Source organism: Octopus sinensis, linkage group LG29 (genome assembly GCF_006345805.1).
Source record: "Octopus sinensis linkage group LG29, ASM634580v1, whole genome shotgun sequence".
NCBI classification, from domain to species: domain Eukaryota; kingdom Metazoa; phylum Mollusca; class Cephalopoda; order Octopoda; family Octopodidae; genus Octopus; species Octopus sinensis.
In genome coordinates this window covers 8,880,699-8,907,855 of record NC_043025.1, presented here as the reverse complement: position 1 = coordinate 8,907,855, position 27,157 = coordinate 8,880,699, and the positions used below count along the sequence as shown (strand labels likewise).

General features: G+C 39.7%; 1 protein-coding gene across 8 annotated transcripts; it reads right to left on the bottom strand.

Moving 5' to 3' along the window:
* Positions 1–10,111: 10,111 nt before the first annotated feature.
* On the bottom strand, positions 10,112–26,751 carry LOC115225952 (prisilkin-39-like). Of its 8 annotated transcripts, none has more exons than XM_036514939.1 (10): positions 26,638–26,751; positions 23,571–23,615; positions 22,625–22,648; positions 21,286–21,324; positions 20,563–20,784; positions 18,709–18,732; positions 13,903–13,932; positions 12,309–12,614; positions 12,070–12,245; positions 10,112–10,228 (listed from the first exon to the last, which is right to left on the bottom strand). In XM_036514939.1, exons 2-9 carry the CDS (start codon positions 23,605–23,607, stop codon positions 12,109–12,111), a joined length of 819 nt encoding a protein of 272 aa, XP_036370832.1. In that variant the 5' UTR covers positions 23,608–23,615; positions 26,638–26,751; the 3' UTR covers positions 10,112–10,228; positions 12,070–12,108. The 8 variants fall into 8 exon arrangements, with proteins under 8 accessions (XP_036370832.1, XP_036370828.1, XP_036370831.1 ...); XM_036514935.1 differs by having other exon boundaries at positions 12,070–12,283; positions 12,323–12,614; XM_036514938.1 differs by having other exon boundaries at positions 12,070–12,259; positions 12,323–12,614.
* Between the last annotated feature and the right edge of the window lie 406 nt (positions 26,752–27,157).

The window sequence follows — 27,157 nt, the reverse complement described above, 5'->3', positions numbered from 1 at the left end:
AATCAAATCAAATCAAATCAAAACAAATCAAAATAGATGAACATTAATGGAATTGTATCTTTGTGGTACCAGTGCCGGTGGCACACAAGAAAACCATCCGAACGTGGCCGTAGCCAGTACCGCACCGACTGGCCTCCATGCTGTGGGCACATAACAAACACCATCCGATCGTGGCCGTTCGCCAGCCTCATCTAGCACCTGTGTCGGTGGCACATAAAAACACCATCCGAAGACCCGGCAAGACTAGTCAGGCCATAACCTGTGGTCCCTACCTGGGACGTAGTCAGTCCACCTGTGCATACCTTCCTTCTTGTGACACTTGTGAAGACCTGTTGAGGCAAGTGAAAATCAAAACAAATCAAAATAGATGAACATCAATGGAATTTGTATCTTTGTGGTACCAGTGCCGGTGGCACGTGGCACACAAGAAAACCATCCGAACGTGGCCGTAGTAGCCATACCTAACCGCATCGACTGGCCTCCGTGCTGTGGGCATGTAACAACACCATCCGATCGTGGCCGTTCGCCAGCCTCATCTAGCACCTGTGTCGGTGGCACATAAAAACACCATCCGAAGACCCGGCAAGACTAGTCAGGCCATAACCTGTGGTCCCTACCTGGGACGTAGTCAGTCCACCTGTGCATACCTTCCTTCTTGTGACACTTGTGAAGACCTGTTGAGGCAAGTGAAAATCAAAACAAATCAAAATAGATGAACATCAATGGAATTTGTATCTTTGTGGTACCAGTGCCGGTGGCACGTGGCACACAAGAAAACCATCCGAACGTGGCCGTAGCCAGTACCGCATCGACTGGCCTCCGTGCTGTGGGCATGTAACAAACACCATCCGATCGTGGCCATTTGCCAGCCTCATCTGGCACCTGTGTCGGTGGCACATAAAAACACCATCCGAGCGTGGCCGTCTGCCAGCCTCGTCTGGCACCTGTGTCGGTGGCACATAAAAAACACCATCCGAGCGTGGCCGTTTTCCAGCCTCGTCTGGCACCTGTGTCAGTGGCACATAAAATCACCCACTACACTCTCGGAGTGGTTGGCGTTAGGAAGGGCATCCAGCTGTAGAACACTGCCAGATCTGACTGGACTGGTGCAGCTTTCGGGCTCCCCAGACCCCAGTTGAACCGTCCAACCCATGCTAGCATGGAAAGCGGACGTTAAATGATGATGATGATGATGATGATATATATATATATATATATATATACACACACACACACATAAGACTCTGGAGTGAGCTTTGTGTGAGCTCAGGGCATTTTGTCTTCCAGTTCTAAGTTCAAATTCCACCAAAACCATTTTGGCCTTTCGTCATTTCAGGGTTGATAAAAAAAAATGTACCAGTTGAACACTGGGGGTCAGTGTAATTGACTACATCCCCCCTCCCCCCCCCGCATGTATATATACACCCAGAACCCCGCTAATAGCTTAGAAGTGAAATCTAAGATTCCTTAGTTTTCTGTGAATTGATTTTGATGAAACTTTTCCCAGCTGGTTTGCACACTGCTGCGTCGCATTCACTTTGATTTCCTCAACGTCCTGAAATCTTCTTCCTTTTAAGTGGGATCTGATTTTCGTAAAGAGGGAAAAGTTGCAAGGGGCAAGATCTGGGGGTGATTCAAGTTATACATGCACATCTGCAATGTGTTTTCTACCCTTGTGGGTAGTAAAGAAATAGGTATTTCCTCTGCCGCTACATTCTGAGTTCAAATTCCGCCGAGGTCGACTTTGCCTTTCATCCTTTCGGGGTCGATTAAATAAGTACCAGTTGCTCACTGGGGCCGATATAATCGACTTAATCCGTTTGTCTGTCCTTGTTTGTCCCTTCTCTGTTTAGCCCCTTGTGGGTAGTAAAGAAATAGGTATTTCCTCTGCCGCTACATTCTGAGTTCAAATTCCGCCGAGGTCGACTTTGCCTTTCATCTTTTCGGGGTCGATTAAATAAGTACCAGTTGCTCACTGGGGTCGATATAATCGACTTAATCCGTTTGTCTGTCCTTGTTTGTCCCTTCTCTGTTTAGCCCCTTGTGGGTAGTAAAGAAATAGGTATTTCCTCTGCCGCTACATTCTGAGTTCAAATTCCGCCGAGGTCGACTTTGCCTTTCATCTTTTCGGGGTCGATTAAATAAGTACCAGTTGCTCACTGGGGTCGATATAATCGACTTAATCCGTTTGTCTGTCCTTGTTTGTCCCTTCTCTGTTTAGCCCCTTGTGGGTAGTAAAGAAATAGGTATTTCCTCTGCCGCTACATTCTGAGTTCAAATTCCGCCGAGGTCGACTTTGCCTTTCATCCTTTCGGGGTCGATTAAATAAATACCAGTTGCTCACTGGGGTCGATATAATCGACTTAATCCGTTTGTCTGTCCTTGTTTGTCCCTTCTCTGTTTAGCCCCTTGTGGGTAGTAAAGAAATAGGTATTTCCTCTGCCGCTACATTCTGAGTTCAAATTCCGCCGAGGTCGACTTTGCCTTTCATCCTTTCGGGGTCGATTAAATAAGTACCAGTTATGCACTGAAGTCGATATAATCGACTTAATCCGTTTGTCTGTCCTTGTTTGTCCCCTCTGTGTGTAGCCCCTTGTGGGCAGTAAAGAAATAAGAAGCTTACTTCCCTACCACAAGGTTTTGGGTTCAGTCCCACTGCATGGTACCTTGCGCAAGTGCCTTCTTCTATAGTTCCAGTGTCGGCTTTTGCATGGTTTTTACAGCTGGATGGTCTTCCTAATGCCAACCACCTTACATGGTGGACTGGATGCTTTTTGTTTTCTCCATGACCACTGCACTATTAAGGCTATCACACGGTTTGCAAGGTCAGGAGTTCTGACTCAGTTTCATGCTAGGTGGGGCCGAGAGGAGTTAGTATGAGAGGGATTTGGAAGAGTACATCCCTACTGTGAGTCTGCAGGGTTACACACATTTAGTAGGGGAAAAGGGGATGGTGTGTGGAGGGAGAAAGTGAAAGAAGAAAGGATGAGTATAGCAGGTGCATAACATAGATAAGGGTAGTAAGATGCCTAGGTGGTCCCCATCGTAGTATGGTCACAGCCAAATGATTAATGATTGAACAAAGATTAATGACTGAACAAAGATTAATGATTGAATAAATTTTTTTTTTAAATTTGTAGATTTTTGTAGAGGGTTCTGATGTAGAGGGTTCGTTGGACACAGTGTGAGGCGACTGTTGTTATCGTTAGGCCCAACTTATCATAAAGTCAATACCACCATGACTGATATTCAAACTACAGTGGAGAAGGCTGGCCACTGGATTCGGTCAAAAAGAGACGATGAGTGATGGTTAGAAAAAAATTGAGCTTTATTTGATAACCAGCTGATCTAGCAAAGCGGGGCCTCATATCAATGGGCGGGGGGGTCGGTGCGCATTGATGCCGTCGAGAGGTAGGCCCTGAAATGGAGAAGGCTGGCCACTGGATTCGGTTAAAAAGAGACGATGAGTGATGGCTAGAAGAATATTGAGCTTTATTTGATAACCAGCTGATCTAGCAAAGCGGGACCTCATATCAGTGGGCAGTGGAGCCGGTGCGCATTGATGCCGTCGAGAGGTAGGCCCCGAAATGGGGAAGCTAGCCACTGGATTCGGTTAAAAAGAGACGATGAGTGATGGCTAGAATAAAATTGAGCTTTATTTGATAACCAGCTGATCTAGCAAAGCAGGGCCTCATATCAGTGGGCAGGGGGCCGGTGCGCATTGATGCCGTCGAGAGGTAGGCCCAGAAATGAAGAAGGCTAGCCACTGGATTGGCTAAATAGAGACGATGAGTGATGGCTAGAAGAAAATTGAGCTTTATTTGATAACCAGCTGATCTAGCAAGTGGGGCCTCGTATCAGTGGGCAGGGGGCCGGTGTGCATTGATGCCGTCGAGAGGTAGGCCCCGAAATGGAGAAGGCTAGCCACTGGATTGGCTAAAAGAGACGATGAGTGATGGCTAGAAAAAATTGAGCTTTATTTGTTAACTGGCTGATCTAGCAAGTGGGGCCTCGTATCAGTGGGCAGGGGGCCGGTGCGCATTGATGCCGTCGAGAGGTAGGCCCCGAAATGGAGAAGGCTAGCCACTGGATTGGCTAAAAAGAGACGATGAGTGATGGCTAGAAGAAAATTGAGCTTTATTTGTTAACCGGCTGATCTAGCAAGTGGGGCCTCGTATCAGTGGGCAGGGGGCCGGTGCACATTGATGCCGTCGAGAGGTAGGCCCTGAAATGGCGCACATTCTCTCCTGATGACCCCATACACTTGCTGGCTTCCAGTATGCAGAGTTTTTGACTGGTAGCACTTGCATGTGCAAGTTGTTTGCAAAGACATCAATCAAAATTTTTTTTAAAAAATGCAAAATAAAACAACAAAATCGAAGTTATAACACAACAAACAATTTTTATTAAAAATTTCTTTGTATTTTATATACATTCATATATAAACCATTATAAAATTTTTCGTTTTCATTTTTCGTTTTTTCGCTTCATTACTGATGACGGTGGTGCTTCAGTTATTGCTGAGGATGATGTTGTTTTTGTTGCTGATGTTGTAGTTGTTGTTGACTTAGGTTTATGTGACAAATGTAAAAAAATTTGCTGATCTAGCAAGCGGGGCCTCATATCAGTGGGCAGGGGGGGGCCAGTGCGCATTGATGCCGTCGTGAGGTAGGCTCCGAAATGGAGAAGGCTAGCCACTGGATTTGGTTAAAAAGAGACGATGAGTGATGGCTAGAATAAAATTGAGCTTTATTTGATAACCAGCTGATCTAGCAAAGCGGGGCCTCGTATCAGTGGGCAGGGGGCCGGTGCGCATTGATGCCGTCGAGAGGTAGGCCCCAAAATGGAGAAGACTAACCACTGGATTCGGTTAAAAAGAGACGATGAGTGATGTCTAGAAGAAAATTGAGCTTTATTTGATAACCAGCTGATCTAGCAAAGCGGGGCCTCGTATCAGTGGGCAGGGGGCCGGTGCGCATTGATGCCGTCGAGAGGTAGGCCCCAAAATGGAGAAGACTAACCACTGGATTCGGTTAAAAAGAGACGATGAGTGATGTCTAGAAGAAAATTGAGCTTTATTTGATAACCAGCTGATCTAGCAAAGCGGGGCCTCGTATCAGTGGGCAGGGGGCCGGTGCGCATTGATGCCGTCGAGAGGTAGGCTCCGAAATGGAGAAGGCTAGCCACTGGATTGGCTAAAAAGAGACGATGAGTGATGGCTAGAAGAAAATTGAGCTTTATTTGATAACCAGCTGATCTAGCAAGTGGGGCCTCGTATCAGTGGGCAGGGGGCCGGTGCGCATTGATGCCGTCGAGAGGTAGGCCCCGAAATGGAGAAGGCTAGCCACTGGATTGGCTAAAAAGAGACGATGAGTGATGGCTAGAAGAAAATTGAGCTTTATTTGTTAACCGGCTGATCTAGCAAGTGGGGCCTCGTATCAGTGGGCAGGGGGCCGGTGCGCATTGATGCCGTCGCGGAGGTAGGCCCCAAAATGGAGAAGACTAACCACTGGATTCGGTTAAAAAGAGACGATGAGTGATGGCTAGAAGAAAATTGAGCTTTATTTGTTAACCGGCTGATCTAGCAAGTGGGGCCTCGTATCAGTGGGCAGGGGGCCGGTGCGCATTGATGCCGTCGAGAGGTAGGCCCCGAAATGGAGAAGGCTAGCCACTGGATTGGCTAAAAAGAGACGATGAGTGATGGCTAGAAGAAAATTGAGCTTTATTTGATAACCAGCTGATCTAGCAAGTGGGGCCTCGTATCAGTGGGCAGGGGGCCGGTGCGCATTGATGCCGTCGAGAGGTAGGCTCCGAAATGGAGAAGGCTAGCCACTGGATTGGCTAAAAAGAGACGATGAGTGATGGCTAGAAGAAAATTGAGCTTTATTTGATAACCAGCTGATCTAGCAAGTGGGGCCTCGTATCAGTGGGCAGGGGGCCGGTGCGCATTGATGCCGTCGAGAGGTAGGCCCCGAAATGGAGAAGGCTAGCCACTGGATTGGCTAAAAAGAGACGATGAGTGATGGCTAGAAGAAAATTGAGCTTATTTGTTAACGGCTGATCTAGCAAGTGGGGCCTCGTATCAGTGGGCAGGGGGCCGGTGCGCATTGATGCCGTCGAGAGGTAGGCCCCAAAATGGAGAAGACTAACCACTGGATTCGGTTAAAAAGAGACGATGAGTGATGGCTAGAAGAAAATTGAGCTTTATTTGTTAACCGGCTGATCTAGCAAGTGGGGCCTCGTATCAGTGGGCAGGGGGCCGGTGCGCATTGATGCCGTCGAGAGGTAGGCCCCGAAATGGAGAAGGCTAGCCACTGGATTGGCTAAAAAGAGACGATGAGTGATGGCTAGAAGAAAATTGAGCTTTATTTGATAACCAGCTGATCTAGCAAGTGGGGCCTCGTATCAGTGGGCAGGGGGCCGGTGCGCATTGATGCCGTCGAGAGGTAGCCCCGAAATGGAGAAGGCTAGCCACTGGATTGGCTAAAAAGAGACGATGAGTGATGGCTAGAAGAAAATTGAGCTTTATTTGTTAACTGGCTGATCTAGCAAGTGGGGCCTCGTATCAGTGGGCAGGGGGCCGGTGCGCATTGATGCCGTCGAGAGGTAGGCCCCGAAATGGAGAAGGCTAGCCACTGGATTGGCTAAAAAGAGACGATGAGTGATGTCTAGAAGAAAATTGAGCTTTATTTGATAACCAGCTGATCTAGCAAAGCGGGGCCTCATATCAGTGAGCATTGATGCCGTGAAGAGGTAGGCCCTGAAATGGCTTGCTGGCTTCCGGTATGCGGAGTTTTTGACTGGTAGCACTTGCATGTGCAAGTTGTTTGCAAAGACATCAATCAAAATTTTTTTTTAAAAATGCAAAATAAAACAACAAAATCGAACTTATAACACAACAAACAATTTTTATTAAAAATTTCTTTGTATTTTATATACATTCATATATAAACCATTATAAAATTTTCGTTTTCATTTTTCGTTTTTTCGCTTCATTACTGATGACGGTGGTGCTTCAGTTATTGCTGAGGATGATGTTGTTTTTGTTGCTGATGTTGTAGTTGTTGTTGACTTAGGTTTATGTGACAAATGTAAAAAAATTTGCTGATCTAGCAAGCGGGGCCTCATATCAGTGGGCAGGGGGGGGCCAGTGCGCATTGATGCCGTCGTGAGGTAGGCTCCGAAATGGAGAAGGCTAGCCACTGGATTTGGTTAAAAAGAGACGATGAGTGATGGCTAGAATAAAATTGAGCTTTATTTGATAACCAGCTGATCTAGCAAAGCAGGGCCTCATATCAGTGGGCAGGGGGCCAGTGCGCATTGATGCCGTCGTGAGGTAGGCTCCGAAATGGAGAAGACTAACCACTGGATTCGGTTACAAAGAGACGATGAGTGATGTCTAGAAGAAAATTGAGCTTTATTTGATAACCAGCTGATCTAGCAAAGCGGGGCCTCATATCAGTGGGCAGGGGGCCGGTGCGCATTGATGCCGTCGAGAGGTAGGCCCAGAAATGAAGAAGGCTAGCCACTGGATTGGCTAAATAGAGACGATGAGTGATGGCTAGAAGAAAATTGAGCTTTATTTGATAACCAGCTGATCTAGCAAGTGGGGCCTCGTATCAGTGGGCAGGGGGCCGGTGCGCATTGATGCCGTCGAGAGGTAGGCCCCGAAATGGAGAAGGCTAGCCACTGGATTGGCTAAAAAGAGACGATGAGTGATGGCTAGAAGAAAATTGAGCTTTATTTGTTAACTGGCTGATCTAGCAAGTGGGGCCTCGTATCAGTGGGCAGGGGGCCGGTGCGCATTGATGCCGTCGAGAGGTAGGCCCCGAAATGGAGAAGGCTAGCCACTGGATTGGCTAAAAAGAGACGATGAGTGATGGCTAGAAGAAAATTGAGCTTTATTTGTTAACTGGCTGATCTAGCAAGTGGGGCCTCGTATCAGTGGGCAGGGGGCCGGTGCGCATTGATGCCGTCGAGAGGTAGGCCCCAAAATGGAGAAGACTAACCACTGGATTCGGTTAAAAAGAGACGATGAGTGATGGCTAGAAGAAAATTGAGCTTTATTTTTAACTGGCTGATCTAGCAAGTGGGGGCGTATCAGTGGGCAGGGGGCCGGTGCACATTGATGCCGTCGAGAGGTAGGCCCTGAAATGGCGCACATTCTCTCCTGATGACCCCATACACTTGCTGGCTTCCAGTATGCAGAGTTTTTGTCTGGTAGCACTTGCATGTGCAAGTTGTTTGCAAAGACATCAATCAAAATTTTTTTTAAAAAATGCAAAATAAAACAACAAAATCGAAGTTATAACACAACAAACAATTTTTATTAAAAATTTCTTTGTATTTTATATACATTCATATATAAACCATTATAAAATTTTCGTTTTCATTTTTCGTTTTTTTCGCTTCATTACTGATGACGGTGGTGCTTCAGTTATTGCTGAGGATGATTTGTTTTTTTGTTGCTGATGTTGTAGTTGTTGTTGACTTAGGTTTATGTGACAAATGTAAAAAAAATTTGCTGATCTAGCAAGCGGGGCCTCATATCAGTGGGCAGGGGGGGCCAGTGCGCATTGATGCCGTCGTGAGGTAGGCTCCGAAATGGAGAAGGCTAGCCACTGGATTTGGTTAAAAAGAGACGATGAGTGATGGCTAGAATAAAATTGAGCTTTATTTGATAACCAGCTGATCTAGCAAAGCGGGGCCTCGTATCAGTGGGCAGGGGGCCGGTGCGCATTGATGCCGTCGAGAGGTAGTCCCAAAATGGAGAAGACTAACCACTGATTCGGTTAAAAAGAGACGATGAGTGATGTCTAGAAGAAAATTGAGCTTTATTTGATAACCAGCTGATCTAGCAAGTGGGGCCTCGTATCAGTGGGCAGGGGGCCGGTGGCGCATTGATGCCGTCGAGAGGTAGGCCCCAAAATGGAGAAGACTAACCACTGGATTCGGTTAAAAAGAGACGATGAGTGATGTCTAGAAGAAAATTGAGCTTTATTTGATAACCAGCTGATCTAGCAAAGCGGGACCTCATATCAGTGGGCAGGGGGCCGGTGCGCATTGATGCCGTCGAGAGGTAGGCCTCGAAATGGAGAAGGCTAGCCACTGGATTGGCTAAAAAGAGACGATGAGTGATGGCTAGAATAAAATTGAGCTTTATTTGTTAACCGGCTGATCTAGCAAGTGGGGCCTCGTATCAGTGGGCAGGGGGCCGGTGCGCATTGATGCCGTCGAGAGGTAGGCCCCGAAATGGAGAAGGCTAGCCACTGGATTGGCTAAAAAGAGACGATGAGTGATGGCTAGAAGAAAATTGAGCTTTATTTGTTAACCGGCTGATCTAGCAAGTGGGGCCTCGTATCAGTGGGCAGGGGGCCGGTGCGCATTGATGCCGTCGAGAGGTAGGCCCCAAAATGGAGAAGACTAACCACTGGATTCGGTTAAAAAGAGACGATGAGTGATGGCTAGAATAAAATTGAGCTTTATTTGATAACCAGCTGATCTAGCAAAGCGGGGCCTCATATCAGTGAGCATTGATGCCGTCAAGAGGTAGGCCTTGAAATGGCTTGCTGGCTTCCGGTATGCGGAGTTTTTGACTGGTAGCACTTGCATGTGCAAGTTGTTTGCAAGACATCAATCAAAATTTTTTTTAAAAAATGCAAAATAAAACAACAAAATCGAACTTATAACACAACAAACAATTTTTATTAAAAATTTCTTTGTATTTTATATACATTCATATATAAACCATTATAAAATTTTTCGTTTTCATTTTTCGTTTTTTCGCTTCATTACTGATGACGGTGGTGCTTCAGTTATTGCTGAGGATGATGTTGTTTTTGTTGCTGATGTTGTAGTTGTTGTTGACTTAGGTTTATGTGACAAATGTAAAAAATGTAAAAATTTTGAAAAAAAAATGGGAATATTTTTTCACATACATAGACACACATACATACATATATATACATATATATATATATAAATATAAACATATACATATATATATATACACACACACATATATATATATATACATATACACATATGTATGCGTGTGTATGTATGTTATATATCATTATCCATTTTCTTTTGTTTTCACAGGTGTTGTTGTTGTTGTTGTTGTTGTGTCAGGATTTTTATCTATTTATTTATAGGGTTTGTTTTGTTTTGTTTTTTTTTCTTTCAGTCATTGTTTGATGGTAGTTAGAATGCAAAGTACATCAGCAACCTGGAAGGATACAAAAAGAATAGAAGATTAGAAGGATAAAAGGGAATCGGAGAACAGGAATATAAGAATGGAATTAATAACAGGTTCATGGGCTGTGTGCATAAGAAGCATCACTTTGCAAAGCATGTGGCTTTGGGTTCAATCCCACACACAGCAAGGCACCTTGTGCAAGTGTCTTCTACCATGCCCACCACCCCAACACGGCAAACCAATGCTTTGTCTTCAAATCAATTACAAGTTCTGCGTTCGCACTTCGGTCCTCCATCAACGAATTTACACTCATCATCATGCCTGATAAATGAAATTATTAAAGTTTCCGAGCTGCCCAACTACCGAACACATGGCCGTCCTCACGCCGGACCGACTCCAAACTGGCTTCTGAACCGATGAGGACATTTCCTGCGCTTCATACCGCCAATGGAAAAAAAGCAGAATCCAGCATGGAAATGTGTTGTATGCACCTCACACCACTGTAGGCATGAAACCAGATATCGTTGTCTAGACTGTGATGATATCATTGTCCAGACTGTGATGATATTGTTGTCTGGACTGTGATGATATCGTTGTCCAGACTGTGATGATATCGTTGTCTAGACTGTGATGATATCGTTGTCCAGACTGTGATGATATCGTTGTCCAGACTGTGAATATAACATTGTCCAGACTGTGATGATATCATTGTTCAGACTGTGATGATATCGTTGTCTGGACTGTGATGATATCATTGACCAGACTGTGATGATATCATTGTCCAGACTGTGATGATATCGTTGTCCAGACTGTGATGATATCGTTGTCTGGACTGTGATGATATCATTGACCAGACTGTGATGATATCGTTATCCAGACTGTGATGATATCGTTGTCCGGACTGTGATGATATCGTTGTCCAGACTGGTATTATTTGCATAATACCATGTTTTGCGTTGTACCACACGCAAGCTATTTTCTGAACTTGAGCAGAATAACTCATGCATATCATATTATGATAAAGAGTTTCACACAGTTCGTTTTCAGAAACCGGTAGACGTAAATGTACGACACTGTTATTGTAATGATGAACGTAAATAGACACGAGGTATTTGTGTGGCCTCATTAGATGAAAATAACCCGGAGGAGTGTCTCGCATGCTTCGGGTAACACCATCGTCAAGGGGTTAACTAAAAAAACCCATTTAAGGCACTGCTCGAGCATGGCTGCAGTCAGATGACTGAAATGAGTCAAAGAATAACAGAATAAGAGTATCTATATAAACGGCAGTTTGTCTGTGTGCGTGTCTGTGTGTCTGTTAGGTTGTACCCTCACCCTGACCACGGCTTTCAACCGATTCTGATGAAACTTGACACACACATAGCCCAATGTCATAATTCAAAACTAACGCTGCGAAAATTTTGAAAGGTTCCCCCAGTTCTGAAAAAAATCGATAAATTCGACATGGGGTCGAGAATCAGAAACACAAACCACAGACTGTCTAGGGGACGCAACTCGACCTTTTTAACTCTCAAAAAAAGTTTACCATCATTTTTTTTTCCATTTTTTTGCTATTTTTTGGCTATAACTCTCTAAAAATGCTTTATAGTTATTTCCCTTACAAACCCGAGCAACGCCGGGCGATACTGCTAGTAACAGAATAAAAGGGAGACAGAGATAAACGTGGAAGCTTACAATGAGTCAAGGAATAACAGAATAAGAGTATAACAGAATAAGAGTATAACAGAATAAAAGGGAGACAGAAATAAACGTGGAAGCTTACAATGAGTCAAAGAATAACAGAATAAGAGTATAACAGAATAAGAGTATAACAGAATAAAAGGAAGACAGAAATAAACGTGGAAGCTTACCCTGCAGCTTGTTTCAGCTCGATCCAGTTTCGCTTTGAATTAATAATGACCATGACCATAGTAGGGATATCCGTAGTGGTGGCCATAACCTCCATAAGGATAGCCATTGTGACCTCCATAATAACTATGACCATGACCATAACCAAAACCATGACCGTATCCTCCATATCCTCCATGACCGTATCCTCCAAATCCTCCATGACCGTATCCTCCAAATCCTCCATGACCGTATCCTCCAAATCCTCCATGACCGTATCCTCCATATCCTCCGTATCCTCCATATCCTCCATGTCCATAATAGTAGGGTACGATGGAGTGGTGGGTGGTATGGGAATGGTGGTAGGTTTGTGGGTAGTGGTATTGTGGATAGGTCTTGTATATGGGATAGCTACTGTAGGAAGGACTGTTCTGGTAGAAGTATCCTCCTTCCTTTTTGAAAATGGGTGCGTTGATGTTCAAGACGGTCATTTCATCAATGCCAAGTAAAGGTCTCTGGGGGCGTGGGTAGACTGGGAACGGGTGGTAGCTGGCGGAGTGGGTGTTAACTGAAATTATTGTGAAAGAGAAAACATAACACATATGACATGGGTGAATGTGTGTGAGAGATAGAGAGTGTGTGTGTGTGTGAGAGAGAGAGAGAGAGTGTGTGTGTGTGTGTGTGAGAGAGAGAGAGTGTGTGTGTGTGTGAGAGAGAGAGAGAGAGTGTGTGTGTGGTGTGAGAGAGAGAGTGTGTTGTGTGTGTGTGAGAGAGAGAGAGAGAGAATGTGTGTGTGTGTGTGTGTGAGAGAGAGAGAGAGAGAATGGTGTGTGTGTGTGTGTGAGAGAGAGAGTGTGTGTGAGAGAGAGAGTGTGTGTGTGAGAGAGAGAGTGTGTGTGTGAGAGAGAGAGTGTGTGTGTGTGAGAGAGAGAGGTGTGTGTGAGAGAGAGAGTGTGTGTGTGAGAGAGAGAGTGTGTGTGTGTGTGTGAGAGAGAGAGAGAGAGAGAATGTGTGTGTGTGTGTGTGAGAGAGAAAGAGAGTGTGTGTGTGTGTGAGAGAGAGAGAGAAAATGTGTGTGTGTGTGTGTGTGTGTGTTACGTGTGCGAATGTCTCACAGGCACACACACACACTTACACATGCATATATAAAAACATATATATATATCTAGGGTGCAGGAGTGGCTGTGTGGTAAGTAGCTTGCTTACCAACCACATGGTTCCGGGTTTTTTCCCACTGGGTGGCACCTTGGGCAAGTGTCTTCTGATCTTAACTGATTGGAAGTGTTATCATGTACATTGCTTTGTCTTGGTATAAAAAGATGGGCTACAGCAAATATTCTGCTCAATACCACAGATTTGCTTGTTAGTTGTTTGACCGTAACCAGTTGAGCATGTCCCTTAGTGGCTGACGATATGTGCACCTCTGATCACGAGCAGAAGTAGTGGGGGAGCATCATAGCCATGTGTTAAGAGGAATTCTTTGGGGTTTGAATAATTCACCTCTGGAAATATGGGTGTTTCGTTCAACATCCTTAAACAACCCTTATTCGGGGACCTTTTGAGTAGGATGGGTTACTCGACCAGAAGAAAATTCTAACTGGCCCCCACCTGCAAGGTCATGCACTGTTTATCTTGATGTGAGATCACCATGTCATGCACATATGGTTGCAATGCATGTGCCTGGTGTACCCTTATCAGACGGGTATTCATGATGGGTATACTGGGCTTCGTATATTTTACCCCAGTGTTACTTTGATGGCATACACTGCTCTCTCACTCAATAATAATAATAATAAAAATAATAATTTATAATAATTTAATTTGAATAAATCAAAGGGAGATAAGTGTGTACTTACCAACAGGTATTTGTTGGACTTGATGGGTGGCTGTAAAAATGAAAAAGGGAAAAACAAAACAAAGGAACTTATAAACAATGCTTAATCAATGACAGTGAGAAGGTGATAATGATGATGATAATGGTTTCTAATTTTGACACAAGTCCGGCAATTTTGAGATGGGGGAGTTAAGTCAATTACATCAACCCTAGCACTTAATTGGTATCTAGTTTATCAACCCTGAAATGACGGAGGGCAAAGTCAACTTTGGTAAAATTTGAGCTTCAAAATGTAAAACTGGGGGCGATGCCACAAAGCATTTTGTCTGGCATGCTAAGAATTCTGTCAGTGTCAACTCAAAGACTTTGCAATGTCATGTGACAATAGAGCGGATTCCAAAGCAACCCCCAAAAAATTGAAAAATATCAGGACCGAGTCAGAGAGAGTTGAAGAGATTGTATAGGCGCAGGAGTGGCTGTGAGGTAAGTAGCTTGCTAACCAACCACATGGTTCTGGGTTCAGTCCCAGTGCGTGGCATCTTGGGCAAGTGTCTTCTGCTATAGCCCTGGGCCGACCAATGCCTTGTGAGTGGATTTGGTAGACGGAAACTGAAAGAAGCCTGTCGTATATATGTATATATATATATGTGTGTGTGTTTGTGTGTCTGTGTTTGTCCCCCTAGCATTGCTTGACAACCGATGTTGGTGTGTTTACGTCCCCGTTACTTAGCGGTTCGGCAAAAGAGACCGATAAAATAAGTACTAGGCTTTCAAAGAATAAGTCCCGGGGTCGATTTGCTCGACTAAAGGCGGTGCTCCAGCATGGCTGCAGTCAAATGACTGAAACAAGTAAAAGAGTAAAAGAGTAAAGAGTAAAGAGAGACTAAGATCACGATTGCTTCTATGATAATTGGGGCATTTGGCACAATACCCAGTCTGCTAGCTAAAAGACAGAAGGGCATTGGAATTGAGCCATGTATTTGCCAACTGACAGAAAAATTTCCATTCCGTATTATGCAAGAATCCTAAGGAAAATTTTTAAGATTCACAGGGACTTGCTGTCACAGAATCTTAAGTTAACATCACTTCCAGTTAAATAAAGATGTGATAGTTTTTGAATAATAATAATAATAATAATAATAATAATAATAATAATGATGATGAGATAGGCACAAGGCCCAAATATGTAGGCACAGGGCCCAAAATTTTGTGGGAGGCAGCTAGTCGATTACATTGAGCCCAGTGTATAATTGGCTCTTTATTTCATCAAGCGACAGTGAAAGTATGAAAGGCAAAGTCAGCTGTGGCAGAATTTGAACTCAGAATGTAAAAGCATATGGCATTTTGCCCAGCATGCTAATGATTCTGCCAGCTCACCGCCTTATTATCAATAATAATAATAATCCTTTCTAATAATAATAATAATAATAATAATAATAATAATAATAATTGTGTACAGTGCTCAGGTGCACTACAACTCATCTAAAGTGTATGTATAATCAGGTGTAGTTTCGGCGGATTTCGGAAAGCATGAGGGCCTTAAAGGATGCAGTGTCATGGCAGTCAACAACTGACGCAGGCAGTTTGTTCCATGCTTCAGCAACTCTGAGCGTGAAAAAATGTTTCCGAAAGTCATGGGAGCTGTGTTGTTTTCTGACTTTGTAGGCATGTCCACGTGTGTTGGACACATGGAGATCAAAAAGGTGTTCAGTGTTGTTGTTGGTGAGGTGATACCTGTAAAGCTAGTCTTTTGTATTTTATAATAATAATAATAATAATAATAATAATTGTGTACAGTGCTCAGGTGCGCTACAACTCATCTAAAATCTATATATAATCAGGTGTAGTTTCGGCGGATTTCGGAAAGCATGAGGGCCTTAAAGGATGCAGTGTCATGGCAGTCAACAACTGACGCAGGCAGTTTATTCCACGCTTCAGCAACTCTGAGCGTGAAAAAATGTTTCCGAAAGTCATGGGAGCTGTATTGTTTTCTGACTTTGTAGGCATGTCCACGTGTGTTAGACACATGGAGATCAAAAAGGTGTTCAAAGGCCTGAAATTTTTTAAAGAAGGTGGCCAATCAATTAAATCAATCCTAGTACTCATCAAGTATTTATTTTATCAACCCTCAAAGAATGACAGGCAAAGTTGACCTAGGCAGCATTTGAACTCAAAACGTAAGACGTAAAACTGTCTGCCATACTAGCAATTCTGCCAACTCGCCACCTTAATAGTAATAGCAATGTTGAATTTGTTGAGTTGCTGTGAAATAGATATAGAATGCACAAATATATATACTGTTGTTTTGATGCTTTTAGCGCAAGCTTCGCTGTATGCGCAAGAAGTTTGCTATGCATTCGTGTTGCTTTCAGGTTCAGTCTCTTTGCATGCTACTGGGGTCAACCAATACCTTATGAATGGATTTGGTTGACAGAAACTGCGTGGAAGTCTTGTATGTCTGTGTGTGCATGTTATATATATATGTTAGTTAATTTTTTGGCTCAAAAAGCAAAAAGCAAAGCCATGTAGGGGGACATGGAGTTTTGTACAGGGTGGTGCTCATGTAAAGAGTTCAGGCCACTTGTGGTCAAGGGAGACTTTGAACTGAGCGGTCGTCGGCATCTTCACCATCTCGTCCGGCAGCTTATTCCACGGATCCGCAACCCGGACGGAGAAAGCCCCTCTCCTTTGATTGAGATGAAATCGTCACAGATAGAGCTTTTCGGAATGACCCCGCAGCCGACGCTTGGGAGCAGGAGTGAAGAACAGCTCTTTTGAGAGGTTACACTTTCCGCTTATGATATGTGGAGGTGCAATGGCCCAGTGGTTAGGGCAGCGGACTCGCAGTCGTAGGATCGCGGTTTCGATTCCCAGACCGGGCATTGTGAGTGTTTATTGAGCGAAAACACCTAAAGCTCCACGAGGCTCCGGCAGGGATGGTGGTGATCCCTGCTGTACTCTTTCACCACAACTTTCTCTCACTCTTACTTCCTGTTTCTGTTGTACCTGTATTTCAAAGGGCCGGCCTTGTCACTCTCTGTGTCACGCTGAATATCCCCGAGAACTACGCTAAGGGTACACATGTCTGTGGAGTGCTCAGCCACTTACACGTTAATTTCACGAGCAGGCTGTTCCATTGATCGGATCAACCGGAACCCTCGTCGTCGTAACCGACGGAGTGCTTCCATCCATATATATATATATATATATATATATATATAATTATAACAATAAGGGTTTTGCAACAAGTTGCTTGACCACATACCGAAAATTTTAGAAATAACAGCCAAAGGACTACTATTTCCTTTTTCTACAAAAATATGTCTCCACAGACAACAATATTTGTAACTCACACATGGCAAAAAAGAAGAAAAATAATGAAATCAAACAGTATAGTAGTCTTTTGGCTGCTATTTCTAAAATTTTCGGTATGTGGTCAAGCAACTTGTTGCAAAACCCTTACTGTTATAAATATATATTAAAAAAACTTTTTGCATAAGTTTTTACCGAATATGGTCCTTTTCCATACCGAAAAACTACTAGGTGAAATTTGTTGATTTTATTAAATTAATTATCTTTCACCCTATATCTGTAATGTATATATATATATATAATGTAACATATGGTATGATTATAAACAGGGCAAATTTTATATATGTATATATATGTGTATCATCTGTAGAAAAAAATTAATTCAGAGAAGCACACTCTAAGAAGTAGAACAATATATAATTTTTCCTGGTGAGGGCCTGGGTTCCCTGTTCATAAAGGGTTTAGATTTATGGCATATCGAAAAGTTAAACTGTTTATGGATGGGGAACCCAAAGTAACCCCATAAACCAGCCTTCACCAGGAAAAAAAAAAATGTGTGTGTGTGTGTGTGTGTGTGCATGTGTTTGTGTATGCATGTGTGTATGTGTGCACACACATGCATTCTTGTACATCTTTATACTTCCACCTTTATCAATTTATAACCGTTGTAGGTTTGTGTATGCCCCAGTATTATAGCAAGGAAATAGGTACAAGGCTTTTTTTTTAGCCTACAAGAGATTCTGCCCTCTTGCCAACTTAATAGTAATAACAATAATGATAATATTAATAATAATAATCATAATAATGATAATATTAAAAATAATAATCATCATAATAATGATAATATTAAAAATAATAATAATCATAATGTTAAAAATAATAATAATCATAAAAATGATAATATTAATAATAATAATAATCATAATAATGATATTAAAAATAATAATCATCATAATAATAAATTCAGCAATTAGGGTTATCATGTACATTGTTTTGTCTTGGTATAAAAAGATGGGCTACAGCAAATATTCTGCTCAATACCACAGATTTGCCTGTCAGTTGTTTGACCATAACCAGTTGAGCATGTCCCTTAGTGGCTGACGATATGTGCATCTCTGATTATGAACAGAAGTAGTGAGGGAGCATCATAACCATGTGTTGAGAGGGATTCTTTGGGGTTTGAATAATTCACCTCTTGAAACATAGATGGTTCGTTCAACATCCTTAAACAACCCTTATTCAGGGACCTTTTGAGTGGGATGAGTTACTCAACCAGAAGAAAATTCAAACTGGGCCCCACCTACAAGGTCATTTGCTGTTTATCTTGATATGAGATCACCATGTTGGGCACACATGGTTGTGATGCATGTGCCTAGTGTACCCTTATCAGACGGGTATTCATGATTGGTATACTGGGCTTTGTATATTTGTACCCCAGTGTCACTTTGATGGCATGCACTGCTCTTTCACTCAATAATAATAAGAAGAAGAAGAAAGGTCAGCAACTTGTACTTACTGACTGGTATGTGGGATAGTTGACCTGTGAAATAGATATAGAAAGCACAAATATAAACGGTTGTTTAGTCTGTTTTGGCGCAGGCTTCACTGTATGCGCAAGAAGTTTGCTGTGCATTTGCATTAGTTTCAGGTTTAATATCATTGCTCACTCCCGGAGTTGACCAATACCTTGTGAAAGAACTTTGTAGAAAGAAACTGTATGGAAGCCTCTCATTTGTGTGTGTGGATTTCTCAGCCACTTGCATGTTAATTTCACGAGCAAGCTAAGGGCCAGCCTTATTTCTTTACTGCCCACAAGGGGCTACACACAGAGAGGACAACCACGGACAGACAAACGGATAAGTCGATTATATCGACCCCTGTACGTAACTGGTACTTATTTAATCGACCCCGAAAGGATGAAAGGCAAAGTCAACCTCGGCAGAATTTGAACTCAGAACGTAGCCGTGGACGAAATACTGCTAAGCAGTTCTCCCGGCATGCTAACGATTCTGCCAGCCTTGTCACACTCTGTGTCACACTGAATCTCCTTGAAAGCTACTTTAGGGGTACACATGTCTGTGGATTACTCAGCCACTTGCATGTTAATTTCATGAGCAAGCTAAGGGCCAGCCTTGTCACACTCTGTGTCACACTGAATCTCCTTGAAAGCTACTTTAGGGGTACACATGTCTGTGGATTACTCAGCCACTTGCATGTTAATTTCATGAGCAAGCTAAGGGCCAGCCTTGTCACACTCTGTGTCACACTGAATCTCCTTGAAAGCTACATTAGGGGTACACATGTCTGTGGATTACTCAGCCACTTGCATGTTAATTTCATGAGCAAGCTAAGGGCCAGCCTTGTCACACTCTGTGTCACACTGAATCTCCTTGAAAGCTACATTAGGGGTACACATGTCTGTGGATTACTCAGCCACTTGCATGTTAATTTCATGAGCAAGCTAAGGGCCAGCCTTGTCACACTCTGTGTCACACTGAATCTCCTTGAAAGCTACATTAGGGGTACACATGTCTGTGGATTACTCAGCCACTTGCATGTTAATTTGACGAGCAGGCTGTTCTGTTGATTGTACCAGATGGGACCCTCGTCGTCGTAACTGACGGAGTGCTCAATTAATGTAAAGTTTTAAGAGTAGCTTAATAGATTCCCTGCCTCGTGTGATCCTTCAATCACATAAGCTTTAACAATAAGATACTATCATCCTTTATAGGCCCCAGGCCTGAAGTTTTGTGGGAGGGAGCTATTCAATTATATCAACCCCAGTATTCAGTTGGTACTTATTTTATGAGCACCAGAAAGGATGAAAGGCAAAGTTGATCAGGCGGAATTTGAACCAAGAACATTACGGCTGAAGAAATACCATCTGGTAATGATTCTGACAACTCACCACCTTAATAATAACAATAATGACTAATAATAATAATAATAATAATAATAATAATAATAATAATAATGATAATAATGATAATAATAATAATAAAAAATTAAAAAATAATAATAATAATAATAATAATAATAATAATAATAATAATAATAATAATAGCAATAATAATAATAATAATAATAATTATAATAATAATAATGATAATAATAATCCTTTATACTATAGGCACAAGGCCTGAAATTTTAGGGGAGGGGGTAAGTCGATTGCATTGACCCCAGTGCACAACTGGTACTTATTTCATCAACCCCGAAAGGATGAAAGGTAAAGTTGATCCTGGCAGAATTGTCATAATAATAATAATAATAATAATAATAATAATAATAATAATAATGATAATAATAATAATAATAATAATAATAATAATAATGATAATAATAATAATAATGATAATAATAGGTTACTCACTGAAATGTGACTGTCCTATTCCTGGGTAACCATATCCAAAGCTGTAACCTGGGAAAGTTAAACCGGCCCCTATTCCTCCATATCCACCATAGGGATATCCAGAAATACCGGCACCATCGATTCCACCGATTACATTGATTCCATTTCCTAGACTACCAGCACCAATACTGCTGGCGATACCGCCTATTCCAGGAATTCCACCATATCCATATCCTTGTGAACCTAATTGAATAAAGGAATATATATATATATATAGAAGCTTGTGCCTATCACAATTTCTCATATATATATATATATACATATATATATATATATATATATACATGCATATATATGTATATATATATGTATGTATATATATATGTGTGTATATTATATATATATATATATATATAATATATATATATATGTATATATATATATACATATATATTAATATATATGTATATATTTATTTATGCATAAACGTGTACATTATACAACGTAAATGCAAGCGTTTATATAAATTTATCTGACAATTAGATCAATAAATGAAAAGCTAGTTAGACAGACAGACAGACAGACAGATAGATAGATAGATAGATAGATAGATAGATAGATAGATAGATAGATAGATAGATAGATAGATAGATAGATAGATAGATAGATAGATATACAGAGAGAGAGAGGGAGAGAGGATTGTAATTAGTGGAAGTAATTGAAATATAAATACAAAATATTTACCTTGAAAGCTGCTGACTTGTCCGAAATTTGAACCATAGGCTATAAATATAAAGTTTATATGATATATATATGCGCATATATATATATATGTATATGTATGTATGAGTATTATCTCTGTTGAAATTATTTCAATCAAATGAGCTATATTCAAACATATTATACTCAATTCATGATAAAAAGTATAGAATTTTTTTTTTATTATTATTTTATTCTTTCCATTAACAAATTATCTTATTGATAAGTAGTGCTAGATAAAGACTTACTGCTTAAAATGACTGGCATACATTTTTAATAATGATAATAATAAATACGTTTACATGCATACACACACGCACTCATACAGACATATATAACAGGCTTATATATATATATATAATATATATATATATATATATATATATATGAACAGTGACTGGAAAATTTGGAATACTTTTAATTCTGTGTTACACGTGTTTCATTGCTGTATAGGAAAATACATTATGAATATAAATATTATTAATGATTATAATAAAATTATAGACATAATGAATTCGTAAGAATTACATACATGTAGAAGGCATCCAAACTGTGATTTGTCAGGCGAACATTCAAAATTATTATACTTACTATGCAAATATTATGACTTACCAGGACTTTCAACTAATTTTCTTATTTAAATTAAAATGTCTACATAGTGGAATGTGCAGATATACTTCACAAGGACACACCTTAGATTATAAGCTTTTGACCAGCTCTTAGTGACCAAGAATGTAAGGAAGATAAAATGCATGTGTCTTATGGTCCAATGGCATTCTTCAATGCCTGGCTGTATATTCACATTTGTATTGCGTGTAAGGAGTGAAGACACCCAGTTTAGTGGTTAGAGCACTCAATTCATAATTCTAAGGTCGTGAGTTCGATTCCTGGTGACATTTTGTGTCCTTGAGCAAGACACTTTATTTCACATTTCTGCAATCCACTCAGCTGTCAAAAATGAGTTTTATCCATAATTCAAAGGACCAGCTTTGTCACATTCTGTGTCATGCTGAGTCTTCCTGAGAATGACATCAAGTGTACAAATGTCTGTGGAGTACTCAGCCACTTGCAAATAATTTCATGAGCAGGCTGTTCCGTTGACTGGATCAACTGGAAATTTATTGTCATAACCGAGAGAAAGCCAGTTCTATAAGGGAAAATTTTTGACGCAGGCAACTTGCGCAGTGTATAATCTTTACATGTCCAAATGCATGTAAACATGTTAATTACTATATTTAAATGTGTGTGTGTGTGTTTGTGTCCTTATGATTTTATTTTGTGTATGTGTTCGTTCAGGCATCTAAATATTAATTATTGTTCTTACCGGTTGGGTTAAAAAGTGTGGCAGCTGAAAGGAAAAAAAATATACGTATATTAATAATGATAATGATGAAATTACTACTGCTACTACTACTACAAATAATAATAATAATAATAATCATTATAATAATAATAATAATAATAATAATAATAATAATAATAATAATAATAATAATAATAATCATAATAATAATAATAATAATAATAATAATAATAATAATAATAATAATAATTCATTAATATCATTTTTTTCATTTTATCATTTTATCTAGTTTCAGCTCACGAGCTGTGGCCATGCTGGGGCACTGCCATTCGGTGTTGCTACATGATTTTACTTCCCGAATGGTGCATGAGAGAGTTTGATGCAGCTGTTGAAACGTATGTAGGAACAAATGATAGAAGCTTGTGTCTATCACAATTTCTCATACTTATATATACACTACCGTCAGAAATTAATTAGCACCCTTGATTTGCTCTTCACTCAAGGTATGTGCTGTCACCTAGTGGCCATATCTCGAACTATTGCTTTGTTGCGAGTTCACTGTTGCGCAGAACGATGACGTAACTTTGTTTGCAGAGCAGTTTGAGAGTCTACAGCCTTATGATGTTGACATAGCAGTGCAACAACTTGGAGAGCGGATGCAGACAAATCTTCCTTTGTTTAATAGATATAGGTAGCGCCTCGCAAGGACCAAAATCACACCATACTAAGTTTTCTCATCGCGTAAGACATTTTGAACAGCTCATAGGTTAATTGATTTAACCTATTTAATGTAGAAATTTGAGAAGTGCTAATTAATTTCTGACGCAAGTGTATATATATATATGCATACACCCAATAAACGTATACATATATAATGTAAATGTAAGCATTTATATAAATTTATCTGATAAGCAGATCAATAGATGAATAGATAGACAGACAGACAGACAGATAGACAGATACTTACCAGCCAAGAGTCCAAATAACATGTACATGAAAGCCATTTTTGGATCTACAAATATAAAAACAAAACAAATAAATCAGTTTTAAAAAAAAGATTCAAGAGAAATGTTAGTATTATTAATAATGATAACGATAATAGTAATTTTAATTTTAATAATTATAAGAATAATAATGGTTTTTATATTTTGGCACAAAGGTTTGCAATTTTTAATGGAAGGAAGTTATTTTATTATATTGACTGTATTATTTGGCAGGTATTTACTTTATTTACCACACACACACACACATTTTTAAATATATGTGTGGGTATATATTTATTCATATAGGCATATATAAGTTTATATATATATATATATATATATATAAATGTGTGTGCACATGCATGTATATATATATATATATATATATATATATACATGCATGTGCACACACATTTATATATATATATATATATATATATATAAACTTATATATGCCTATATGAATAAATATATACCCACATATATATTTAAAAATATATATATGCACACATATGTAAATTCTTATTCGTGTACTTGAGATAGGATATAAGACATTGATGTAAACCAGTTCCCTTCATACTGGCTATCCCCCCTTAAAATTCTCACAGACAGAAAGATAATGAGTGACCAATTTCTCCCTCCTGGAACTAGCAAATTTTATTCCAACCGATAACCATATAGAGTGATTAAATTAAATCAAGTATGTACACATGTTGTGGATGTACTCTGTATGTACAGAAAATATGGGAGTATAAATTTTAATTTGAATATAAAATTAATTAGATATAAATTCTAATTAAACTAGTTTTATATATTAACTAAAATCTTATGAATATGATATTTGGTGTGTGAACATAAATGTTTAACAAAGCAAAGAAATATAATTTGATTAAATGAAAAGTTCAAATTGTTTAAGTGTCATGCATGTGACAACGAAGAGCCTTCCATGGGGAAACTATGAATTTTCCTCAATTTTCCTCATGGCCATCTTCAGATTTGCTAAATACAATGTCACCATAGTAACTAGAAAATAGCTCATGGAACAACAAGCTGCTCTACATTAAACTGGTCAACAAATGACAGTAAGGAAACACATGTATGTATGTATGTATGTGTGTGCATGCATTGTGTATGCATATATATATATCTATCTATCTAGGTATATGTGTATATATATACATATCTATATGTGTGTGTGTGTGTAAACATATATGTCTATACAGATGCTTATATAACCATATCTTTGCATATATATAAACGTACATATAAAAACATTGATAAGTATACATATACATTTATATATATATATGTACATATACACATATATATATGTATGTGTATATAATATATATATATATATGTGTGTATATATATATGTATGTATATATATATATATATATATATATATATATATATATATATATATATATATATATATATATATATATATATATATATATATATATATATATATGCAAGCATGTGAGTGTGCATGTATGTATAGATACAAATATTTTGAGCAGGATCATTAGTATACTAGTGTTTCAAAAAAATTTTTTTTTACCAACATCTTATTGTAAAAGGGTTTAAAATCTACAGTAGGTTTTCCAAAATTTTCTGCGGGTAGCAATAAAACATGGCACCAGAGAAGAACAATGAAGTACCATTATTATCAGTAGCATTGTTACCATTTTTTTTATAAAAAGCTAAACAATAGAATCCACAAAAAGACAGTGAGGGTCAGTTACTAAAATAGCAAAGGCTAAAAGGAATACTTTTAAAACAACGCACTGTAAGGCCCCTAAGGAAATGAATGCACAGGGCCCCATATTGTTCATTTATTGACAAGATTTAACAGTATGCATTAGATCAAAATTGGTATCCTAGAGCCATTGGGCCAATGGGCATCTGATTCAGCATGCCTGTACCTAAAAACTGGTGGTAAGTTATTTTGTTGTGTTAAATGAGAAGGTCAAATTGGTTGAAGATTCAACCATGGGCCCTCGTCAAAGAAATTATAACAAATAATAATAATAATAATAATAATAATAATAATAATAATAATAATAATAATAATAATAATAATAATGATAATGATAATCCTTTCTACTATAGGCACAAAGCCTGAAATTTTTTGGGGGTGGGGATAAAGTCGATTACATCGACCCCAGTACTCAGCTGGTACTTATTTTATTGACCCCCGAAAGGGTGAAAGGCAAAGAATTTGAACTGAGGACATAGTGGCGAACGAAATACCGCTATGCATTTCACCTGGCATGCTAATAATTCTGCCAGCTCACCACCGCTATAACGAACAATAATAATAATAACAACCACGTACATATGGTTGTGATGCATTTGCCTGGTGTAACCTTATCAGATGGGTAGTCATGATGGGTATACTGGGCTTCGTATATTTGTACCCCAGTGTCACTTTGATGGCATGCACTACTCTCTCACTCAATAATAATAATAATAATAATAATAATAATAATAATAATAATAATAATAATAATAATAATAATCGCGCACATATGGTTGTGATGCATGTGCCTGGTGTAACCTTATCAGACGGGTAGTCATGATGGGTATACTGGGCTTCGTATATTTTATCCCAGTGTCACTTTGATGGCATGCACTGTTCTCTCACTCAATAATAATAATAATAATAATAATAATAATAATAATAATCGCGCACATATGGTTGTGATGCATGTGCCTGATGTAACCTTATCAGACGGGTAGTCATGATGGGTATACTGGGCTTCGTATATTTTATCCCAGTGTCACTTTGATGGCATGCACTGTTCTCTCACTCAATAATAATAATAATAATAATATAATAATAATAATCCTTTCTACTAAAGGCACAAGGCCTGAAATTAGGGGAGAAGGGGACTTGTCAGTTACGCTGACTCCAGTATTTCATAGGGATTTAATTTATCAACCCCCAAAAGGATGAATGACAAAGTCAACCTCAGTAGAATGAATGGTCATAATAATAATAATAATAATAATAATAATAATAATGAAAAGTGGTAGTACTGTTACCTTGCGTGTGATGGATGTTCAGAAATGTCTGTATAACACTCAGCACAAAGTTTCTGGAGTTTATAGGCTATATATATAGGGGATGATGGAATTTTTGTTTTTTATTTATTGTTTTTTCGGGATTTTTTTGTCTTCATTTGTCTTAATTTATTTTTTTATTAACTCTGTGACCATCTGTAGCCCTTCATTCTTCTACTACTACCACCACTATTGCTACTACTACTACTACTACTACTACTACTACTACTACTACTACTACTACTACTACTACTGCTACTATTACCGCCACTGTCACCACAATCACTAACGCCACCACCACTACCACTGCCACTCTAATCCTCTTCCTCCTACTCCCGCTACTCCCGCTTACTTTTGCTCTTTCTTCTTTAGTGTGGTTGATGTTGTTCCCGTTTGAAGTTTCATCGCTGTCGGATGATGATGATGATGATGACAATAACGGAATCAGCGATGACAATGACGACGACGACGACGACGATGATGATGATGATGATGATGATGA